Source organism: Microcaecilia unicolor, chromosome 3 (genome assembly GCF_901765095.1).
Source record: "Microcaecilia unicolor chromosome 3, aMicUni1.1, whole genome shotgun sequence".
NCBI lineage: Eukaryota > Metazoa > Chordata > Amphibia > Gymnophiona > Siphonopidae > Microcaecilia > Microcaecilia unicolor.
Window position 1 is genome coordinate 156059514 of NC_044033.1, and position 22200 is coordinate 156081713.

Genomic DNA, 22200 nt, shown 5'->3' on the forward strand with positions numbered 1-22200 from the left:
ACTTCCACAACTAGAGTAGATATCAAATGACTGGCAGGGATGCCCAAACATTGCAGTAGTAGTGAGTGAGCCAGTCCATAGTTGTTGTTGTTTGTGGGGTTTTTTTTGTTTGTTTTTTTAATTACCTGCTCTTTTGCTTTCCTCTCCAGGCTGCTGCTTCCTAGTGCTTTAGTCCACTTTGGCCCAGATGCACAAAGATCCCTGTTACGAATTTGTCTGTATTTTAAAATCGGTAAAAATTACTGATTTGGAAATACAGAGGTATTCCCAAAAAGAATTGCATGCAAATGAGCTGCTCGTTGCTATTGCGAACTTGGCTCATTTGCATGCAGTGGGGGGAGGGAAGTCAGCCAGCTGAGCATGTGCAGAGCAGCCAGTTGCTAAGCGTGGCTACGCTGCACATGCCACAGACTGCTTCATACACACAGACAAGCTGTATGTAAAAAAAAAAAAAAAAAAAGCCTGTAGAAGGCATTTATATTTTCTTCACCCAACGCGTAATTAAACTCTGGAATTTGTTGCCGGAGAATGTGGTAAAGGCGGTTAGCTTAGCAGAATTTTAAAAGGGGTTAGACTGTTTCCTAAAGGACAAGTCCATAAACCACTACTAAATGGACTTGGGAAAAATCCACAATTCCAGGAATAACATGTATAGAATGTTTCTACATTTGGGAAGCTTGCCAGGTGCCCTTGGCCTGTATTGGCCTCTGTCGTGGACAGGATGCTGGGCTTGATGGACCCTTGGTCTTTTCCCAGTGTGGCATTACTTATGTACTTATGTACCTTTATTCAGCTTAATAAACGTTTCTGCAAAATGCTTCCTGTTGCCACACTCCACCTTCTTTCCCAGGAAGGCTCCAATTGCCACTTCTTGCCAAGTGCGTTTAGCTGACACCAGTTCCTTAGCACTAGCAGCAGATGAATCCAAAGGCTTGTGGGTTGTGCCCATCTACCAGCAGGTAGAAAACACTGCACTGAACTCAGTATTATAGGATAGCCAGCTGTCCAGACATTCAGTATGTGTCTATCTCCAGAAGGCAGTGGACGGGCTCTCATCAGCTCCTGGATTCTTCTGGAAGGGGCTCCTATCGTAGGTTTCTTAGCTCAGTTGAGCATAGGGGCTGTCTGGCTCTGTGGTGCCAACTTTAGGGGCAATACCTGATGAGACCAGGTTCCTCCTTCATCGCGTGAACTCCTCTTTCCCCTAGTGCTCCTTGCCTGCCTCTGCTAAAAAAAAAAAAAAAAAAAAAAAAAAGAGTTTAATGCAGTGAGGTGTTGCTGGGAGTTTTTAGATCCGTTGGCTTAGCTGGTTATCCATTGTGAGCTGGGGGCAGCTTGTGGGCATGGAGACCCTTACCAGAGGCCACCATCGGGTGTTTGGGTGCGTGGCCCTTGAAATCTTTAATTGAAGTTAGGGATCATGGTTATTTTCTAATTTCCGTGGTAGGAGGCAGAGACCGTAATAGCTGCACCTGCTGTGGGAAGCGTCAAGCAGCATCGAGGTTCTATTCTGCAGCAGGTTTAGAAGTCTTGGTGGGGGTTGTTGCTGCTCCCTCTGAAGCATGGGAAAGTTCATGTGCTGCTGATTTTCAGGCATTCTCGTCTCTGGCTGTTGCTGCCGACATGGCCCCGCTTGATTCTGCCTTAGCCCTGCCGAGTCAGCTGTTGTTGGCTCCAGGCTCCCTCTTCAAGTCAGATTCGCAGTGTTCCTCATTGGGGTCTAGGGTAGTGGGTCTGGAGCTTCTGCAATGGTGGAGCCTTTTACTCTGGATTTTGTTATTGCACCAGGCTTACATGCTGAAGAGGACCCATCAGCAAATCCGGTCCCCTCTTTGGCTGCCCCAGCTTTTGGGGGCTGGGGGGGGGGGGGGGTCAGATCTGTATCTGGTGCCGGTGGACCAGCTGGAGAGGTTTCGATTTTCCAAAGTTGATGTCCTGGTTACGGCTGTCACCAAAAAGACCACCCTATGTGGAGGGGGAGGGGTAGCCCTTAAAGATGTACAGGATCGGAAATTGGAGGCTTCGCTGAAGCTCTTGATAGAACAGAAACTTCAATTCCTGCAAGCCATTTGTAGTTCTTACACATCTGGATCATGCCTTAGTTGGGTACAGCAGGAGGCGGAGAAAGCCTCTGGGTGACAGACCTCCCAGTCCTCCGTCTTTCCGCAGATGGAATCGGGGCTGGCGTATCCAGTGGACTCACTCTATAATTTGGTATGCGCTTCTGCCAGGCAGATGGCCTTAGCGGTTATAGAGCGCCATCAGTTGTTGTTTCACTGTTGGGCGACGGATACAGCGTCCAAGCAGCATCTCACCATGTTGCCCTTTCGGGGCAAGCTTTTATTTGGAGAGGTTGTAGAAAAGATGGTTAAGGATTTAGGGGACTCAAAGATACAGCGGTTGCTGTAGGAGAAACCGCGGATGCCCTCTTGGTCAGGAGTGGCTAGACCTCGTTTCTTGGAGGCGAGACAGTACAATTTGGGGCATGCCTCATTTGAGCTGATAATCTGTGGGGGCGATTGCATCCTAACCCGTTGCTCGCTCTTCCCAATGAAGGGGCTCTGGTCCACTCTTCCAAACTCAGCATGGGGGTTGGCTGTCTCTCTTTTATGAGGAGCAGTCCAAGATCACTATAGACCAGTGGGTCCTGGAGATTATCATAGGTTACAACTTAGTTCTCCTCTCCCGTCGTAGATTTTTTCATAGAGTCTCTGTGCACCGCTACTTCCAAGAGAGTGGTGGTAGTCCGTGCTCCGAGGGTTGCAGGAGCTCAGGGCGGTGGTTCCAGTTTGCTGCAGAGAGATCGGCCAGGACCGATGCCTCATTTACTTTGAGGTTCCAAATAAGGGCAGTTTTCATTGTCTAATGTACCTCAAGAAGGTGAATAGTTTTTGAGGGTCAAGTATTTCTTCATGGAAATGCTTTTCTTGGTTCTGGTGGCGGTACAGCCGGGAGAGTTCTTTACGGCTTTACATAAATATTGCCACACTGGGACAGACCAAAGGTCTATCAAGCCTAGCATCCTGTTTTCAACAGTGGCCAATCCAGGTCACAAATACCTGGCAAGATTCTGAAAAAGGTTCAATACATTTTATGCTGCTCATCCCAGAAATAAGCAGTGGATTCTCTCCAAATCAATTTAATAATAATCTATGGACTTTTTCCTTTAGAAAGCCATCCAGACTGTTTTTATGTTTAAATCTTTTTATTGGACAAATCAGTCGCAGATTTCAGCAGCAACCATTCAACCATTTACAAAACATCCAGTAAATCACAGCATTCTGTTGAGCAATCGTCCCAAGTTTTATATTTTATCTGCTTCCCCAAACTACGTCCAAATAATATATTCTCAACCATTAGAACCAGTTACAGTAAATCCTAAAACAAATGCCTCCAAAATAACGGATCTGCCAATCCCTATCTTCCATCTTGTACCATCTCTCAAGTGTATGTCTCGTAACGCAATGCTAACACTTGAAAAGAAGGGGAATGTTTGGTTTCTTATAACATCCCCAACACTTCCTTACACCTTTCAAGGTGCTGTAGAGCTATCCTCTCCCCAAACCTTACCACTGTAACCTACTAACCAACAATCATCTGTCCCCACCCATCCCCGACTCTGCACTCCCAACAGGACGAGAAAAGGAAAAAAAAAATTATTCATGAACGCGATCCGGACCCCTCCGTCCACTCCCCCCCCCCCCCCCTCCCATCACCAAGTCCTTCCACAAGCATACCCTCATGGCATATAATTTTAAAAGAATTTAAGGCTGCGAGCTCTATGCGACATGGACTGGAGATAACTATCCCAAATAGCCAAGAACCTTTGTTTCTTTTTATAAGAAGAGCGTGCATATTGCAGCTCTATTAACATCATAGTATGGCATCTATTCCTCCATTGCCATTATGAAGGAGCCTGGTCGCCAATCCACACCCCCAAAATAATATGTTTGTCCACCATCCCTGCTTTATGAATCAAGAGCTTAAAAGATCTGTATTGAGGTCCCATGTCTTCGTATTTATCTAGTGGAAAACCTGCTGGTGTCACCTCAATTAGCCTTCCTCCCAATGTCTCCAAGTAATTAATCATTTTTCTCCAGAATGCTTGTATAATTGGACACGTCCAAAACGCATGAATAGAGTTAACTTCCCGACGACATTTCCGACATATAGAAGAGTCTGTCCCTCCTTCCTTAAAGACTCTCTTGGGTAAAATATGCCCTATGCAACACTCTAAAGTTACATTCACGCAATTCGGCATTAACCGAACCTGATGGGATCTGACGAATCAGTCTACAAATATCAAGGGATTCTGGTGATACTCCCAAATCCCTACTCCATCGATTCCGATTCTCTCCCCTATCTGGGTCTCCCTGCAATTTCTCCAACGCTTTTTGTAAATTAGATACCGAGATGCCCCTATCTTGTATTGGTTCAAAAAATTCCAGTAACCTGTTCCGTAATAAAAACCTTGGGTCTGATGGGTTCAAGCTTACTAAATAATAATTTTGCCTGCCTATACACAAAAAGATCTGGGGGTTCTACCTTTCCACTATCTTGCAAAGCAGACCACATCAGCAACTTCCCTTCTGAATCCATAAGATCACTCAACTATAACAACCCCTTGGCCTCCCAACGTCAGAAACTAGCATTCTCTGTCTCAGGCTTAAAGGGAGCAGTTATTTTGATGGCAAGATTGGAATGGATGAATGATATGTGATTTTAATGAAGCACGAGCACAATATACCCCAAGGGAAGTGAAATAATTATGTGAATATGTGTGTATATCGCATTGTGGGTTGGTTTGTGTAAGATATGTGGGGGAAGAGAAATCAGGGTGTCATGAATTAACATATTCCTCCTTTAGGTTTAAACAAATGTTGAACTGTATGTTTTATTATCCATGTATCAGAAGGTAATATGGAATGTACCATAATTTATGGGCGGAGGTTTGAGCTCAAGTCTAACAATATTTAATGTGAATAGTCCATGACTTATACATATGTATTATAGATATACGCATACATCGGTGAGTAAGATCTACTTGGGCGCAGCTGTATGTACATACACAAATATTAGGAGGTGGAACATCATATGTGCAATGATGGTTCCATTGTGACACCACCACATATTCGTCTTGGGGATATAATGGGTGTAAACGGTATGGTCTGAGCACATTTAAAACAATTTAAAACACTTTAGCATTTTTTTAAAGTGCATATATATATATATATATATATATATATATATATATATATATATATATATATACAGTGGTGGAAATAAGTATTTGATCCCTTGCTGATTTTGTAAGTTTGCCCACTGACAAAGACATGAGCAGCCCATAATTGAAGGGTAGGTTATTGGTAACAGTGAGAGATAGCACATCACAAATTAAATCCGGAAAATCACATTGTGGAAAGTATATGAATTTATTTGCATTCTGCAGAGGGAAATAAGTATTTGATCCCCCACCAACCAGTAAGAGATCTGGCCCCTACAGACCAGGTAGATGCTCCAAATCAACTCGTTACCTGCATGACAGACAGCTGTCGGCAATGGTCACCTGTATGAAAGACACCTGTCCACAGACTCAGTGAATCAGTCAGACTCTAACCTCTACAAAATGGCCAAGAGCAAGGAGCTGTCTAAGGATGTCAGGGACAAGATCATACACCTGCACAAGGCTGGAATGGGCTACAAAACCATCAGTAAGACGCTGGGCGAGAAGGAGACAACTGTTGGTGCCATAGTAAGAAAATGGAAGAAGTACAAAATGACTGTCAATCGACAAAGATCTGGGGCTCCACGCAAAATCTCACCTCGTGGGGTATCCTTGATCATGAGGAAGGTTAGAAATCAGCCTACAACTACAAGGGGGGAACTTGTCAATGATCTCAAGGCAGCTGGGACCACTGTCACCACGAAAACCATTGGTAACACATTACGACATAACGGATTGCAATCCTGCAGTGCCCGCAAGGTCCCCCTGCTCCGGAAGGCACATGTGACGGCCCGTCTGAAGTTTGCCAGTGAACACCTGGATGATGCCGAGAGTGATTGGGAGAAGGTGCTGTGGTCAGATGAGACAAAAATTGAGCTCTTTGGCATGAACTCAACTCGCCGTGTTTGGAGGAAGAGAAATGCTGCCTATGACCCAAAGAACACCGTCCCCACTGTCAAGCATGGAGGTGGAAATGTTATGTTTTGGGGGTGTTTCTCTGCTAAGGGCACAGGACTACTTCACCGCATCAATGGGAGAATGGATGGGGCCATGTACCGTACAATTCTGAGTGACAACCTCCTTCCCTCCGCCAGGGCCTTAAAAATGGGTCGTGGCTGGGTCTTCCAGCACGACAATGACCCAAAACATACAGCCAAGGCAACAAAGGAGTGGCTCAGGAAGAAGCACATTAGGGTCATGGAGTGGCCTAGCCAGTCACCAGACCTTAATCCCATTGAAAACTTATGGAGGGAGCTGAAGCTGCGAGTTGCCAAGCGACAGCCCAGAACTCTTAATGATTTAGAGATGATCTGCAAAGAGGAGTGGACCAAAATTCCTCCTGACATGTGTGCAAACCTCATCATCAACTACAGAAGACGTCTGACCGCTGTGCTTGCCAACAAGGGTTTTGCCACCAAGTATTAGGTCTTGTTTGCCAGAGGGATTAAATACTTATTTCCCTCTGCAGAATGCAAATAAATTCATATACTTTCCACAATGTGATTTTCCGGATTTAATTTGTGATGTGCTATCTCTCACTGTTACCAATAACCTGCCCTTCAATTATGGGCTGCTCATGTCTTTGTCAGTGGGCAAACTTACAAAATCAGCAAGGGATCAAATACTTATTTCCACCACTATATATATATATATATATATATATATATATATATATATATATATATATATATATATATATATATATATATATATATATATATATATATATATATATAATATAAAAAGATAAATTATTCTGAACCCAAGTTTACTATAGTGAGTTTAAGGTTTAACTTGGTTGGTTGGATTTGATCTTCCTGATTTTTTGTAATTTATTAAAGTCAGGATTACCTAATAAAAGTAATTGATCTGACCTCTGGAGATTCCCTCCTAACAATGATATTAAATATTTCCATGTCTCCCGTAGCGACTTTAATAATAAACTATTTCTTAGGCCTTCTGGCAGCACACCTGCAGAACAGTGCATCAAGGAAAAAAAAATTCCAGGGATGATATGCGGTCTGTTCAAATGTCTGGGGTGTGTAAATCTGACTGTCAAGAATCCAGTCTCCCATATATTGAAGCAGACAGGCTAAATTATATTTCCGCATATCTGGAAGCCAGAGTCCCCCCTGTTGCTTAAGAGCCTTGTAGACACCTAAACGTACCATTTTTTTCCCTTTCCAGCAAAAATTAGATATCAATTTGCGTAAAGATACCAGTTTTATGGGCAATAATTGCAGGATATACAACCATTTAGGAAAGAGAATCATCCAGAATAACTGAATTCTACCATACAATGATAACGGCATTGAAGCCCATTGCACTAAACATTGTTTAGTATAATCTAGAAGGTGAGAGACCTTCAAATCGTGGCTCAAGAATGTCCTATAAGGAAGTTGTATACTTAAATACGGGAAGCATCGAGAAGCCCACTTCAAAGGAAATTGACCTGTCCAGAACCGTCTTACTGATTTCTGCGTAGGCAATGCCAAGGATTTGAGACCCTAGAAATCACCATACTCTGCAAAACTATCCATTAAAGCTGCCAGGGACTCAGTTGGGTTTACCAGATGCATCAAGAGATAGTCTGCGAATGCCGATATTTTGAATTCTTACGTACCTGATCTAACCCCTTGAATATCCTTATTAGATAGTATCTCTCGAACCAGGGGATCTAAAGTTAAAGCTAAAGAGTAGAGGCTATAGTGGCCAGTCCTGTCAAGTCCCTCTTTGAATCGAAAAATAATCAGAAGGTATGCCATTAATCAAGGTAGCTGCCCGAGGTGAATCATATAGTGCTCATATCGCTGCCGTAAAGAACCCATCAAAGCCATAAGCCTCCAATGTGGCAAATAAAAATTCCCAATTCACTCTGTCGAACGCCTTCTTTGCATCGAAACTAATGCGCAAAGAAGGCGTTCCCATCCGCTGAACGCATTCCATTGAGGCCAATACTTTACGTATATTTTTTTGAAGCTGTATGCCCTTGGACAAACCCTACTTGGCAATCATCAATCAAAGAAGGTAAAACTAATGCTAGTCTATTTGCCAACAGCTTAGCAAACATTTTGGCCTCCACATTCAATAAAGAAATAGGTATGTATGAAGCTGGTTGTTCTAGGTCCCATCCTGGTTTCAATAAAACCACAATTTGCACAGATTTTAATGACTCAGACATTTCCTCATGCTCCACAAAATGAGTGAACATCCCCCTCACACGTCACCTAGATAGGATTTTAGATAGTGCTGGGGAGGAGCTGGCTGTCTTGGTACATGTGGGTACCAATGACAAAGGAAAATGTGGGAAAGAGGTTCTGGAAGCCAAATTTAGGCTCTTAGGTAGAAAGCTCAAATCCAGATCCTCTAGGGTCGCATTTTCTGAAATGCTACCCGTTCCACGCAGAGCTCCGGAGTCTGAATGCGTGGATGAGATGATGGTGCAGGGAGGAGGGTTTTAGATTTGTTAGGACCTGGGCAACATTCTGGGGAAGAGGGAGCCTATCCCGAAAGGTTGGGCTCCACCTTAACCAGGGTGGGACCAGGCTACTGGCATCGGCATTTAAAAAATAAAAAGGAGATAGAACAGCTTCCATTTCATCAAGCAGATCAATCCATAGACTGGTAGATGGACACAACCCACCAGTCTATGGATTGATCTGCTATGATTAATGGAAAGAAAATTATCAGGTATGATACATAATTTTACCTTTTCAATTTAGAAACGGGGGGAAGGCAGACAGTTACTCAAAAGCGCATGGTTCGGGATAAATCTTTCAAAGATATCACCAAAACAGGGAAGATAGGGTATCCTGATAGTGAGGTTGCAAAAGAGACCGTAGTAGATCAGGTGTCCTTAAATAAAAATAAAACTCGGACAAACTATTGCAAATTAATACTGTCAAGTACTAAGTGTGATGTAAATAGGAACACAAACATAGTTTGAAATGTCTATATGCGAATGCCAGGAGGCTAAGAAATAAGATGGGAGAGTTAGAATATATTGCACTAAATGAAAACTAGATATTGTCAGGCTGGTTATGAGCCCTTGAGCCTAGGCCAATGCCTAGTATAGCTTTTAGGACCAAGGCCCAGGATGGACCGAACAAGTACTATACGCCACCCCAGCTACCAAGCCCTGCACACACACACACGACCAACTGGCACTACCAGAAAGGGGAAGATATGGCATTCAGGCGGGCCTCACGGCCTATCGGGAACCCACTTGCTCAGATTACAGTCATACAGGCCTCACAGCCTAACCGGAACTGACTCAAACCCAGGGAAGGGAGAAAGGGAAAAAAACGAGGGGTCCCCACGGGGACAAGTGCACTAACATGCTAAGTGCTCACTAAGGACAGAAGGGAAAAATGAACTAAGAGTTAACTATAGGAAACACGTCAGGCTGTACCCCACAGCACACACAGGAAATGAGGCACTGAGAAATATGTATACAGAGAGCAGAAACCCCCAGCTGACAGGAGAGGGAAAAGCCAACAAAAAATAGAGAGCCGGGCCTGAGACGCACCCCGCTCAGAAAGAGCAGTACATAGTAATAGCAAGGGTAGTGACAGCAAAAAAGAATTAAAACAGTCACAAGGGAAAGACTGCTCCAAACACTCAGCTGCCAGAGGCAGGCAAAATACTGCAGTCAAAGGGTTAACCAGGCTCTGAACACACAGCTGCCAGAGGCAGGAACACTGCAGACAAGGGTTAACATAAACACAGGGAAGAACAAACGAGCAACCCCCACAGAAAGAAACGAGTCTGCCACAAAGACAAGAAGCACGACAAAATACAAGCAGAGCACAAAGGGTAACTCCAAGGGAAACAAAACAAACAACCTGGAACAGAATGATAAACGAGCTTACCACAAAGCACCAGAGTCAAACAGAGGAAATCACAGGTGAGGGAAGATGGATAATCAGGCACACGCTGGAAGCAGCAAGCACACTGAGACAGAGCAATATAGGGCTACAGCAAGGAAGGAGAAAACAAACTCCACAACACACAGAGCAAAAGCTCAAACAGCGCAAGGTAAGGCTTCAGCAAAAAACAAAGGGCAACGCCAAAGCAAGGGTTGTAGGGAAGGGTAAGCTTAAGTAGATCAGACTGACGTCAGCTCAGCCCAGATGGGCCAATCGGGAACAGTTCCAGGCATTCCCCTGTCTGACTAGCAGAGTTAAGCAGAATCATAACAAATATAATAGGCATCTCTTAGACCTGGTGGAAGGAGGATAACCAGTGGGACACTGTCATACGGGGTACAAATTATATCGTAGTGATAGGGTGGCTCGAATTGGTGGAGGGGTAGCATTGTATATACGAGATCCTTAAATCTAATAGATGGAAAATTCAGTAGGAAACAAAACACTTCTTGGAATCGCTGTGGATTGAAATTCCATGTGTAAAGGGGAAAAAGATAGTGATAGGAGTGTACTACCGTCTGCCTGGCCAGGATGAACAGACGGATGCAGAAATGTTAAAGGAAATTAGGGACTGACCTAACTTCTCAACCCTTATAAATACCAAGATTTAACATTAAAACACCTGGTTTTTTTTTTCTTCAGAAATGACAAAAGTACCTTCACTTGAAAACAGAAATATTCACACGGTAGATGATAATAGGTAAAGATAAAATTGGGGATATTAACGGATGACAACCCTTGAATGGCAAGCATGAATGCATTTGGAACAGCTCACGTGGGAATGGGACTGGGAATATAATGATAGCCTCAGGCTGGGGGAACAAAGAAGAGGTGTAAGATTTACACCCAAAGGTACATATGTGACTGGGGTTGATCAATCTAGAATGGAGACTGTGATTCCGATGGATAACAACGCTCACAGTGATAGCGAAAAGGAGTGACAACAAATGACACTGAATCAAAGCCTTAAGTAGAGCGTACCGGCATGTGTGTGAGGGAGGGGATGTTGTATAAAGGTGGGCGACAGCCCCCGCCCCAGAAGTGTGACAGGGTCAGTCATTGTGAGCAACAGCTCCTTCCTACCTCCGGTACCAGCATGTGTATGGGATAGGTGAGGTTGCATAAAAGTGGGTGACATCTCTTGCCCCAGAGGTGTGACAGGGTCAGTTGTGAGCAACAGCTCCTTCCTACCCCCGGGAAGGGGAATGTGACAGTGAAATTTCGGTTTGCGGGAAGCGGTCCCAAATGAAGGAGTCACACGGCTACCCATCCCCCTCCCTGGCTGGACTTTGCTCTTACCAGAATCCGGTTGAAGAGTGCGTTGTCCTGGGGGGGGGGAGGAACTCTCACGGACAGCATCTCCCTGGCTCTGAAGGCTGCGGCCTCCGCGGATGCTTCCGTGTCTCACGCACCCTCCCCTACTCGGCTCCTGTCAAACAAACTGGGCAACACAATAATGGGTGATTTGAATTACCCCGGTATTGACTGGGTTAACGTAACATCGGGGCACACCAGGGAGGTAAAATTCCTTGGTGAAATCAAGGACTGCTTTATGGAGCAGCTGGTAGCTGACGAGAATGAAATATTCTAGGCCTAGTCCTTAGTGGAGCGCATGATCTGGTGCGGGAGGTAATGATGCTGGGGCCGCTTGATAAGTGATCATAATATGATCGGATTTGATATTAGCTTTGAAGTAAATATACATAGGAAATCAAATACGTTAGCATTTAACTTTAAAAAAGGAGACTATGATAAAATGAGAAGAACGGTGGAAAAAAAACCTTAGAGGAGCGACTGAGGGTCAGAAATTTACATTAGGCGTGGATACTGTTCAAAAACACCATCCTGGAAGCCCAGGCCAAATATATTCCGCGTATTAAAAAAGGAGGAAGGAAGACCAAACGACAGCTGGCGTGGTTAAATAGTGAGGTGAAGGAAGCTATTAGAGCTAAAAGAAAATCCTTCAGAAAATGGAAGAAGGAACCGACTGAAAATAATAAGAAACAGCATAAGGAATGTCAAGTCAAATGCAAAGCGCTGATAAGGAAGGCTAAGAGGGACTTCGAAAAAAAGATTGCATTGGAGGCAAAAACACATAGTAAAAAGTTTTTTAGGTATATTAAAAGCAGGAAGCCGGCAAAAGAATCGGTTGGACTGCTAGATGACCGAGGAGTAAAAGGGGTGATCAGGGAAGACAAAGCCGTAGCGGAGAGATTAAATGAATTCTTTGCTTCGTTCTTCACCAAAGAAGATTTGGGAGGGATACCGGTGCCAGAAATGGTATTCGAAGCTGATGAGTCGGAGGAAATGAATTCTCTGTAAACCTGGAGGATGTAATGGGGCAGTTCTACAAACAGAAGAGTAGCAAGTCTCCTGGACCAGATGGTATTCATCCCAGAGTACTTTTAGAACTGAAAAATGAGCTTGCGGAGCTATTGTTATATTGTGGATTAAAAACTGGTTAAGAGAGAGAAAACGGAGAGTAGCGTTAAATGGTCAGTATTCTCAGTGGAGAAGGGTAGTTAGTGGGGTTCCCAAGGGGTCTGTGCTGGGACCGCTGCTTTTTAACATATTTATAAGTGATCTAGAGATGGGCGTAACTAGTGAGGTAATTAAATTTTGCTGATGACACAAAGTTATTCAAAGTTGTTAAATCACTGGAAGATTGTGAAAAATTACAAGAGGACCTTATGAGACTGGGCGTTTAAATGGCTGGGCACACTTCCCTGTAATTTATCCAGTTGCAAGCTATGCCAAAATATTTCACAGGACCCCACAGTCATCCACAAAGGAAAGATATTCAACATAAAGGGATCTTTCACTTGCTCATCTTCCAATGTGGTATATATCATTCAGTGTAAAAAATGTAACGAAAGATGCTATATTGGAGAAACAGGCCAGATGCTTAAGATAAGATTCAATTTACATAGACATCACATGAACAATACTGGTGCCAGTAGGGCTCCCACGCCTGTTGGTCAGCATTTTACAGGACCAGGACACTGTACCAGTGACTTCACAGTGAGAATCCTGAAAGGTAACTTTAAAACCATACAAGAACGTAAGACCTTTGAAGTCAGAATGATTGATTGAATATTTTAACATCCAACAGAAAGGACTTAACAAGGATCTGGGGTTCCTAGCCCATTATAAACCATAAAGCTGTATGTCTCTGTTGATCACCCCACCCCTCACCTATCCACACCCATCCTGTTAGAATATCAATGATATGCTTTGATGTCCCCATGCATACCTCCCACCCACCCCCATCCTCCCACCCTGTCAGACTGTCATAGTAATGTTTGAATGTTTTCACTTATATACACTGTCAGCTAGCACATTTGCTTATTTCTGATCTGAGGAAGAAGGGCAACCTTCGAAAGCTAATCAAGAAATGTATTATGTCCAATAAAAAAGGTATCATCTTATTTTCTTTTCCATGTTTTATTTTGTTTGATTTTTATTGATAACCTTAAGAGTGGACTAACACGGCTACCACACTCCTCTACGTATAATGTGAGCAAGTGCAAAGTGATGCATATGGGAAAGAGGACCCCGAATTATAGCTACGTCATGCAAGGTTCCACGCTAGGAGTCACGGACCAAGAAAGGGATCTAGGTGTCGTTGATGATACGTTGAAACCTTCTGCTCAGTGTGCTGCTGCTGTGGCTAAGAAAGCAAATAGAATATTTGTTTGGTATTATTAGGAAAGGAATGGAAAACAAAAGTGAGGATGTTATAATGCCTTTGTATCGCTCCATGGTGTGACCGCACCTCGAATATTGTGTTCAATTCTGATCACTGCATCTCAAAAAAGATATAGTGGAATTAGAAAAGGTGCAGAGAAGGACAACAAAAATGATAAAGGGGATGGGAAGACTTCCCTATAAGGAAAGGCTAAAGCGGTTAGGGCTCTTCAGCTTGGAGAAAAGGCGGCTGAGGGGAGGTATGATAGAGGTCTATAAAATAATGAATGTAGTTGAACGGGTAGATGTGAAGCGTCTGTTTACGCTTTCCAAAAATACTAGGACTAGGGGGCATGCGATGAAGCTACAATGTAGTAAAGAGAGTTCACGCTTCATAGTGTCTGTGTGCAGGGCTGCATTGAGCACTTGTGGGGCACAGCTCTTCCCCCTGCCTCCGCTCCAGTAGTGCCCTCTCAATCCTTTCCCCTCCTTCCCATAGTCCAGCAGCACAACTTATTTCCTTACCATCTTAGTTTCTTCCTGGAGAAAAAGGCAGCATAAAGGGAAGGGGAAGGGAAAGAATGTACAATGCTGGACTGGCGTGGGTCCTATGCTCAGGGCCATATTTACTTGTGGGACCCCTCTGGTGGTGAAGATAGTTATAGTGGCCCTTGCACTAAATTTTAGACTCGGGACAACCTAGTACTTGGGCTTTTACACCCCTCATACTTGATAGTGCTTGAATCTTTTCAGAATTGGTGCAGCTACTGTAGTAGAAGTTCTCATCGTTTATTTTTATTTAGTAGCTTCCTGTTTTATTTATATTTTATTCTCAAGCAAACCTACATTTTTGCAAATGTTTCTAGTGCCATCTAAGACCTGGTATAGTGAATTATGAACTGTAGTCTGTGCTGGAGAGTGTACAGCATCAGTGCTTACCCCCTCCCCACTTGTCTTTGCAGGAATACTTGCTGTCTGGAGCCGACATTATCGAAACCAACACATTCAGCAGCACCAGCGTTGCCCAAGCTGATTATGGTCTGGAGCATCTGGTAAGGAATTTTAAAGGGAGATATTACTTTTCATGACAGGATGCCAGTCTGCTAGTTGTACTTTTACTGTAGGGCCTGAGTTAGTGTCTGCTTTAAGTCACTACAGTACTAGCCATCATGATGCACACTGTGCACTGTCATAATGCGTACAGGTGAGGGTCCTCTTGGTTGCACTGTCATCATTTGGTGGTAAATGCTGAACAAACTGTGGCCTGCTGGATCTCAGGTTGTTCTGATTGTCCCTCAGTTATCTCTACTCTGTTTGGCCATCCAGTACAGACTGTAGATTCCTTCAAATATTTGAGGGTTATTGATTGCCAACTGTCATTCACTCCACAATTATCTTCAGTAGTCAAAAAGAACTTTTTCGCCTCATGTCCATTACATTCTGTTCACAATAATTTTGATGGCTCAACCATGCAAACCCTTCCTCATGCCCTTCTAATCTCATGTTTAGACTATTGTACTGTCATTTATGTAGGTATTACTTGGGCAAATGTGTGAAGACTACAGAGTCTCAATAATACTTCAGTCCATTTCCTCTGCCGAGCCAAAAGATTTGACCATGCAAATCTCTTCTGATGCAGAAATACTGGTCTGTTTTTGCATTCAACTTGATTCTTTTTTATTTATTTATTTATTTATAGAAGTCTTTATTAAGCATTGTTAGGACAAAATAATCCAAGCACAATGTATCACAATTCAAACCATAACAAAGTTGCAGAAACTATATCAAAGTACATTACAATAAAAAGCACACGAAATAACAATACCATTCCAGCAGCCAATTATACTTCAAGATTTATCAGTTTTTAGAGTTATAACTCCCATATCCTATTGCCCCACCCTCTCCTACGTCCCCCCCTCCCTCTTCCACCCCGCCCTTGCAAGTCAATCAACTAATTATCCAGAACAAGCATTCAAGAAGGGTCTCCACACATTATCCCATTTAGGCAGGGTTTTCTTTTTAACTGCCGTCAATTGCTCCATCTCACATATATAGTGCACCTTTGTAATCCAACTCACTAATGAGGGAACCAGCGGTAACTTGATTCTTTTTAACCTTTAGAGCCCTTCTTAATGTCAGTCTTAACAGTTCGTACATCCTTATAATGGCTAATCCTGTTGTAAAAAGTCTCATCTCTCACAATTCTTTTTACACAGTGTTCATTGGCAGCACCAAGTTTATTGTAAATATATTTTATTGCAATATTGACACAAGGGGGCAAGAATACAAAAAGCAAACTGAACTGTGACAGTAATATACAATAGAAAGTAGATAATGAATAGGTAAACAACTTGCAGCTGTAAAATAGTATTCTTGAGAAGTCTGAACAAAATGTACAATTTGAAAGAGTACATGGGGGTTGGGTATTACTCTTTAACTACCCACCCAACACCTCCCCCCTCCCCCCCTAGGATCCTAGAGAGCTGTAATCACAGGAGTAACTAATCTCAAGTACAAAGCATTATCATGGAGTGAGATGTAGCCTATTCGGAACTAAACTCCACTCTTGGATTAAGAGATTGAGCATAGGAAATCCAAATGACCAAAAAGCGTTTAAAACGTTTATAGGTAGGGGAGGAGTCAAGATGGCGGCAACCTAAGACGTCTGAGATCTAGTGGCAGAACTCAATGAACAAGCTTTTTTCCTGTCTGCTGAATTTTCCTTACTGGATGCCATACAAACAGAAGGGGATGGTGAGAGCCCCACTGCATATGTCCTTGACGCTTCCTGCGTCTTCTGCGTTTCAGCCCATGATTGTCGGGTTTTTTGTCTAGCCTCAAGAAGAAGGAAAAAGTGAAGGCCAGGCCCCTGCTGCCAGCAGCGTTGGTGGAAGTGTGGACCCGCTTGGGAGCGAGGTTTCCCTCAGCCCTCATGAGCATTTGACACCGACACGCACAGCTGTGGTCTCTGGGATTCCCTTCTCCTCTCTTGGGAGTGAATGGCTTGGGTTCAGCTGTAAGCCTGAGCCCTTCCTCGAGTCAGAATGGAACACACCTTACTGTAGTGGACAGGGTTCCCCGATGGTGCCATTAGCCTCTGTGGTTGAGACTCCTAGTTTGTCATTGGTGGTGTGAGCCGAGGATCCAAGAAGGAATGGGACAGCTCAGTCTTCAGGAGAGGTAACTCTTGGTCTTCTTACCAAGTTGGAGCTAACTATTGTCAATTGCTCTTTGGATATTGCATCTCTTAAATTCTCCTGTAGTTCTCTGGCTAAAAAGTTTGAGAATTTAGAGATTTATCATCATGTCAGATTAGAAAATCTGGAGAAATCTGTGAAAGCAAATGCGAATGTATTGCAAATTTTGGTGAAGGATGCCAAAATATTGATTTACTGCAAGCTGGAACGATATGAGAATCAGTAAACAAAAACAAGAGAAGCAGGAAGCCTTTATGGTTCTCCAAACAAGTAGCTGAAAAAATAAGAGCAAAAGAGGCTTTATTGAAGAAATACAAAAGAAATCGACGAGAGGATCACAGAAAAGATTATCAGATTATACTCAAAGAAGTGAAGAGGAAAATTATGGCTAGCAAAAGTGCGAGCGGAAATAAAAATAAGTAAAAATGGGTAAAGATGTAAAGAGAGGCAACTACCTGAAATTAAATATGACCAAAACCGAGCTTCTCATTTTCCCCCCCAAACCCACCTCCCCGCTCCCCCCGTTTTCTATTTCTGTTGATGGCTCTCTCATTCTCCCTGTCTCCTCAGCTCGAAACCTTGGGGTCATCTTTGACTCTTCTCTCTCCTTCTCTGCTCATATCCAGCAGACCGCCAAGACCTGTCGTTTCTTTCTTTACAACATCCGTAAAATCTGCCCCTTTCTTTCCGAGCACTCTACCAAAACCCTCATCCACACCTTTGTCACCTCTCGTTTAGACTACTGCAATCTGCTTCTTGCTGGCCTCCCACTTAGTCACCTCTCCCCTCTCCAGTCGGTTCAAAACTCTGCTGCCCGTCTCGTCTTCCGCCAGGGTCGCTTTACTCATACTACCCCTCTCCTCAAGACCCTTCACTGGCTCCCTATCCGTTTTCGCATCCTGTTCAAACTTCTTCTACTAACCTATAAATGTATTCACTCTGCTGCTCCCCAGTATCTCTCCACACTCGTCCTTCCCTACACCCCTTCCCGTGCACTCCGCTCCATGGATAAATCCTTCTTATCTGTTCCCTTCTCCACTACTGCCAACTCCAGACTTCGCGCCTTCTGTCTCGCTGCACCCTACGCCTGGAATAAACTTCCTGAGCCCCTACGTCTTGCCCCATCCTTGGCCACCTTTAAATCTAGACTGAAAGCCCACCTCTTTAACATTGCTTTGACTCGTAACCACTCGCCTCCACCTACCCTCCTCTCTTCCTTCCCGGTCACATTAATTGATTTGATTTGCTTACTTTATTTATTTTTTGTCTATTAGATTGTAAGCTCTTTGAGCAGGGACTGTCTTTCTTCTATGTTTGTGCAGCGCTGCGTATGCCTTGTAGCGCTATAGAAATGCTAAATAGTAGTAGTAGTAGTAGTAGAAAGGAGAAGAGATAAGAATGGAATTGCGAGACTGAAAGATAATGAGAGTGGCTATGTGGAGAGTGATGAAGATAAAGTGAACGTGCTAAACAATTATTTTTCTTCGGTGTTCACGGAGGAAAATCCTGGAGAAGGGCCGCAGTCGGCTGCTGAGGGAACGTCTGGGAATGAAGTGGATACTGCACCGTTTACGGAAGAAAGAGTTTATAAACAGCTTGAGAATATGAAGGCGGACAAAGCTATTGATTTGATTTGCTTACTTTATTTATTTTTTGTCTATTAGATTGTAAGCTCTTTGAGCAGGGACTGTCTTTCTTCTATGTTTGTGCAGCGCTGCGTATGCCTTGTAGCGCTATTGAAATGCTAAATAGTAGTAGTAGTAGTAGTAGTAGTAGGGCCGGACAGGATACATCCCAGGATACTGAGGGAGCTCAGAGAGGTCCTGACGGGACCTCTTAAAGATTTATTTAATAGATCTTTAGAGATGGGAGAGGTTCTGCGGATTTGGAGTCGAGCGGATGTGGTCCCTCTTCTCAAAAGTGGAGACAGAGAAGAAGTGGGGAAACTACAGACCGGTAAGTCTCATGTCAGTGGTAGGAAAAATAATGGAGTCGCTGCTGAAAGAAAGGATAGTTAACTTTCTGGAAGCCGACGGGTTACAGGACCTGAGGCAACATGGCTTTACCAAAGGAAAATCCTGCTAAATGAATCTTATTGAATTCTTTGACTGGGTGACCAAAGAACTGGATGAAGGATGTGCGCTAGATGTAATCTACTTGGACTCCAGCAAAGCCTTTGATACGGTCCCCCACAGAAGACTCGTGAATAAGCTGAAAGGGTTGAACTTAGGACCAAAATTGTTGAACTGGATAAGAAACTGGTTGATCGACAGGTGACAGAGGGTGGTGGTAAATGGAATCCACTTGGAGGAAAGAAAGGTGAGCAGTGGAGTTCCTCAGGGGTCGATGCTGGGGCCTATTCTGTTTAATATATTTGTGGGAGATATTGCTGAAGGGCTGGAAGGAAAGGTGTGCCTTTTTGCGGATGACACAAAAAATAGCCAATAGAGTGGATACCCTGGAGGGAGTAGAAACGATAAGAAGGGATCTCCTAACTTTAGAAGGCAGTTCAAATTTAATCAATTAGGTTATTCCTGGGGTACCTTGTTTTCTTCTGGTTTCATGTATTCAGTTCTACTTTTGTCTATTTGAAACCATTGTGTTACTTTTTTTCTTTTTTTACATATGCTCTTAAGTATTATTTTCATACAATTCTTGATACTTTAAATTTAAATTGAACAGTGCTCAGTTGTGCATATTACATATCACTCCGAGTGCTTGACTTAGTAATATAATCACTCACACATCACTGCACTGTGACCCTCTCTACCTCCTTATAATCTCTTAATGATTTCTTTTGCTTGTACAATCTCCTTCACTTCATTAATATTTATGATTTGCAAATGTACTTATCTCGAGGTGGGCCTTCGGGTCAACGTTTTTCCGTGTTTGTGATGTGATAAAATCTTCAGAGTAGATAATTGGCGTGAGGTTGTGCTTGTGCCGCTTTTATAAACTTAACATCTAGAGTCCATGTATTCCGCTCACTGTGTTTGTTCCCAACACAAGCTGTGTTTCGCAGTATCTTGCGTCGTCAGGAGAACTTATGTGCTCTACAATATAAACATATTTTATTACCGTCCACTCACATCACATCATATGTAAAAAAAGAAAAAAGTAACACAAGGGTTTCTAATAGACAAAAGTTAAAATTTAATGCCAAGAAGCGTAGAGTGATGCACTTGGGGTGCAGAAACCCAAAAGAGAGATACCGAATAAGATGGGAAAAATTAGTAAGCTCGACTCAGGAGAGAGACCTTGGGGTGTTTGGTGTCGGAGGATCTGAAGGTGAAGAAACATTGCGACAAATTGATGGCCATGGCCAGAAGGATACTGGGCTGCGTAGAGAGGGGCATAACCAGCAGAAGAAAGGAGGTGTTGATGCCCCTCTACAAGTCATTGGTGAGGCCCCACTTGGAGTATTGTGTTCTGTTTTGGAGGCCGTATCTTGCTAAAGATGTAAAAAGACTGGAAGCAGTGCAAACAAAAGCTACAAAAATGGTATGGGATTTGCGTTGCAAACCATACGAGGAAAGGAGAAACAGGGGTGAAATGATAGACGTTCAAATATTTGAAAGGTATTAATCCGCAAACGAATTGAGGTTGAAGGGGGGCAGACTCAGGACTAATGTCAGGAAGTAGTTTTTCACGGAGAGGGTGGTGAATATGTGGAATGCCCTCCCGTGGGCGGTGGTGGAGATGAAAACGGTAATGGAATTCAAACGTGTGGGATAAACACAAAGGAATCCTATTTAGAAGGAATGGTTCCACGGAATCTTAGCAGAGATTGGTTGGCGACGCCGGTAATTGGGAAACAAAACGGGAGCTGGGCAGACTTCTGTGGTCTATGTAAGTGATCTGAAACTGCATGGGGGAAGGTACTGTAAGATGGCAAGAAAGATAGGAGGGTTCGCCTGAAGCTAAAGTTTTAGATTCTATGGAGGAGTAGTTTGTAAGTGATCCTGTGGGTTCTGGGAAGCCAATGGGCAGATTTTAGGAGGGGAGTAATACGGTCAAATTTGCCTATTCTACTGATAGTTCAGAATACAGTTCTCCGTCTTAACTGAAGTCTTCATATATCTTTAATGCTACTACCCTTATATACTGAATTAAAGTAATCTAATTTGGAAATTACAGGTGAATGAATAAAGATATTTAATGCTGAAAACTGCAGTAGAGGCTGAATAGATCTGATCAATCGAAGACGATAAAATGTATGGAAAACTACCTGTCCTGTGGTCCGTAGGTGAGATCCTTGTCCAGTAGGACACCTAGAATACAGTGGAAGTTAACTGGGGAACTGGACAGCCACACAAATGAATAGGTTATATTAAATATTGTGAACCGCCTATATGTCATGTCTGTATGACGGTATAGAAAAATAAGAATAAACTTGAAACTTAAAATGTTAAGTCGCCTGATTAAAAAAAAAAAAGAAGTTTTAACAATTGCAGAAATCTGTGATTTTTTATTTATTTTTTTTTTACCTTGAATTTTTATTGAAGATTTTTATACACACACAATTACAACCATTATTGGTACAATGACTCTACAATAACTTTAGAAGCACACTACAATTACATGCATCAACCCAGAACAAAATTACTACTACTACTATTTAGCATTTCTATAGCGCTACAAGGCGTACGCAGCGCTGCACAAACATAGAAGAAAGACAGTCCCTGCTCAAAGAGCTTACAATCTAATAGACAAAAAATAAAGTAATCAAATCAATTAATGTGTACAGGAAGGAGGAGAGGAGGGTAGGTGGTTACAAGTCAAAAGCAATGTTAAAGAGGTGGGCTTTGTCTAGATTTAAAGGTGGCCAAGGATGGGGCATGACGTAGGGGCTCAGGAAGTTTATTCGAGGCGTAGGGTGCAGCGAGACAGAAGGCGCGGTCTGGAGTTGGCAGTAGTGGCGAAGGTAAGTCTCATGTCGGTGGTAGGAAAAATAATGGAGTCGCTGCTCAAAGGATAATTAACTTTCTAGAAGCTACAAACATGGTATGGGTTTTGTGTTGCAAACCATACAAGGAGAGACTTGCTGACCTGAACGTTTATACTGTGTTCCTAAGGTTTAACCAGTATACAGTTGAAGGCTGCTTTTATGAATGTGGGATTTACATGTACTAGCAAGCTGTTTGTCATTGTGTGACAAATCAGG

At 43.1% G+C, this 22200-nt stretch overlaps 1 protein-coding gene across 1 annotated transcript in view; it reads left to right on the forward strand.

Moving 5' to 3' along the window:
• MTR (5-methyltetrahydrofolate-homocysteine methyltransferase) overlaps positions 1-22200 on the forward strand; it is a 345546-nt gene that overhangs the window by 20639 nt on the left and 302707 nt on the right. Inside the window, 1 exon segment of the mRNA XM_030196515.1 lies at positions 14802-14891. Coding sequence (XP_030052375.1) covers positions 14802-14891 — 90 coding nt within the window.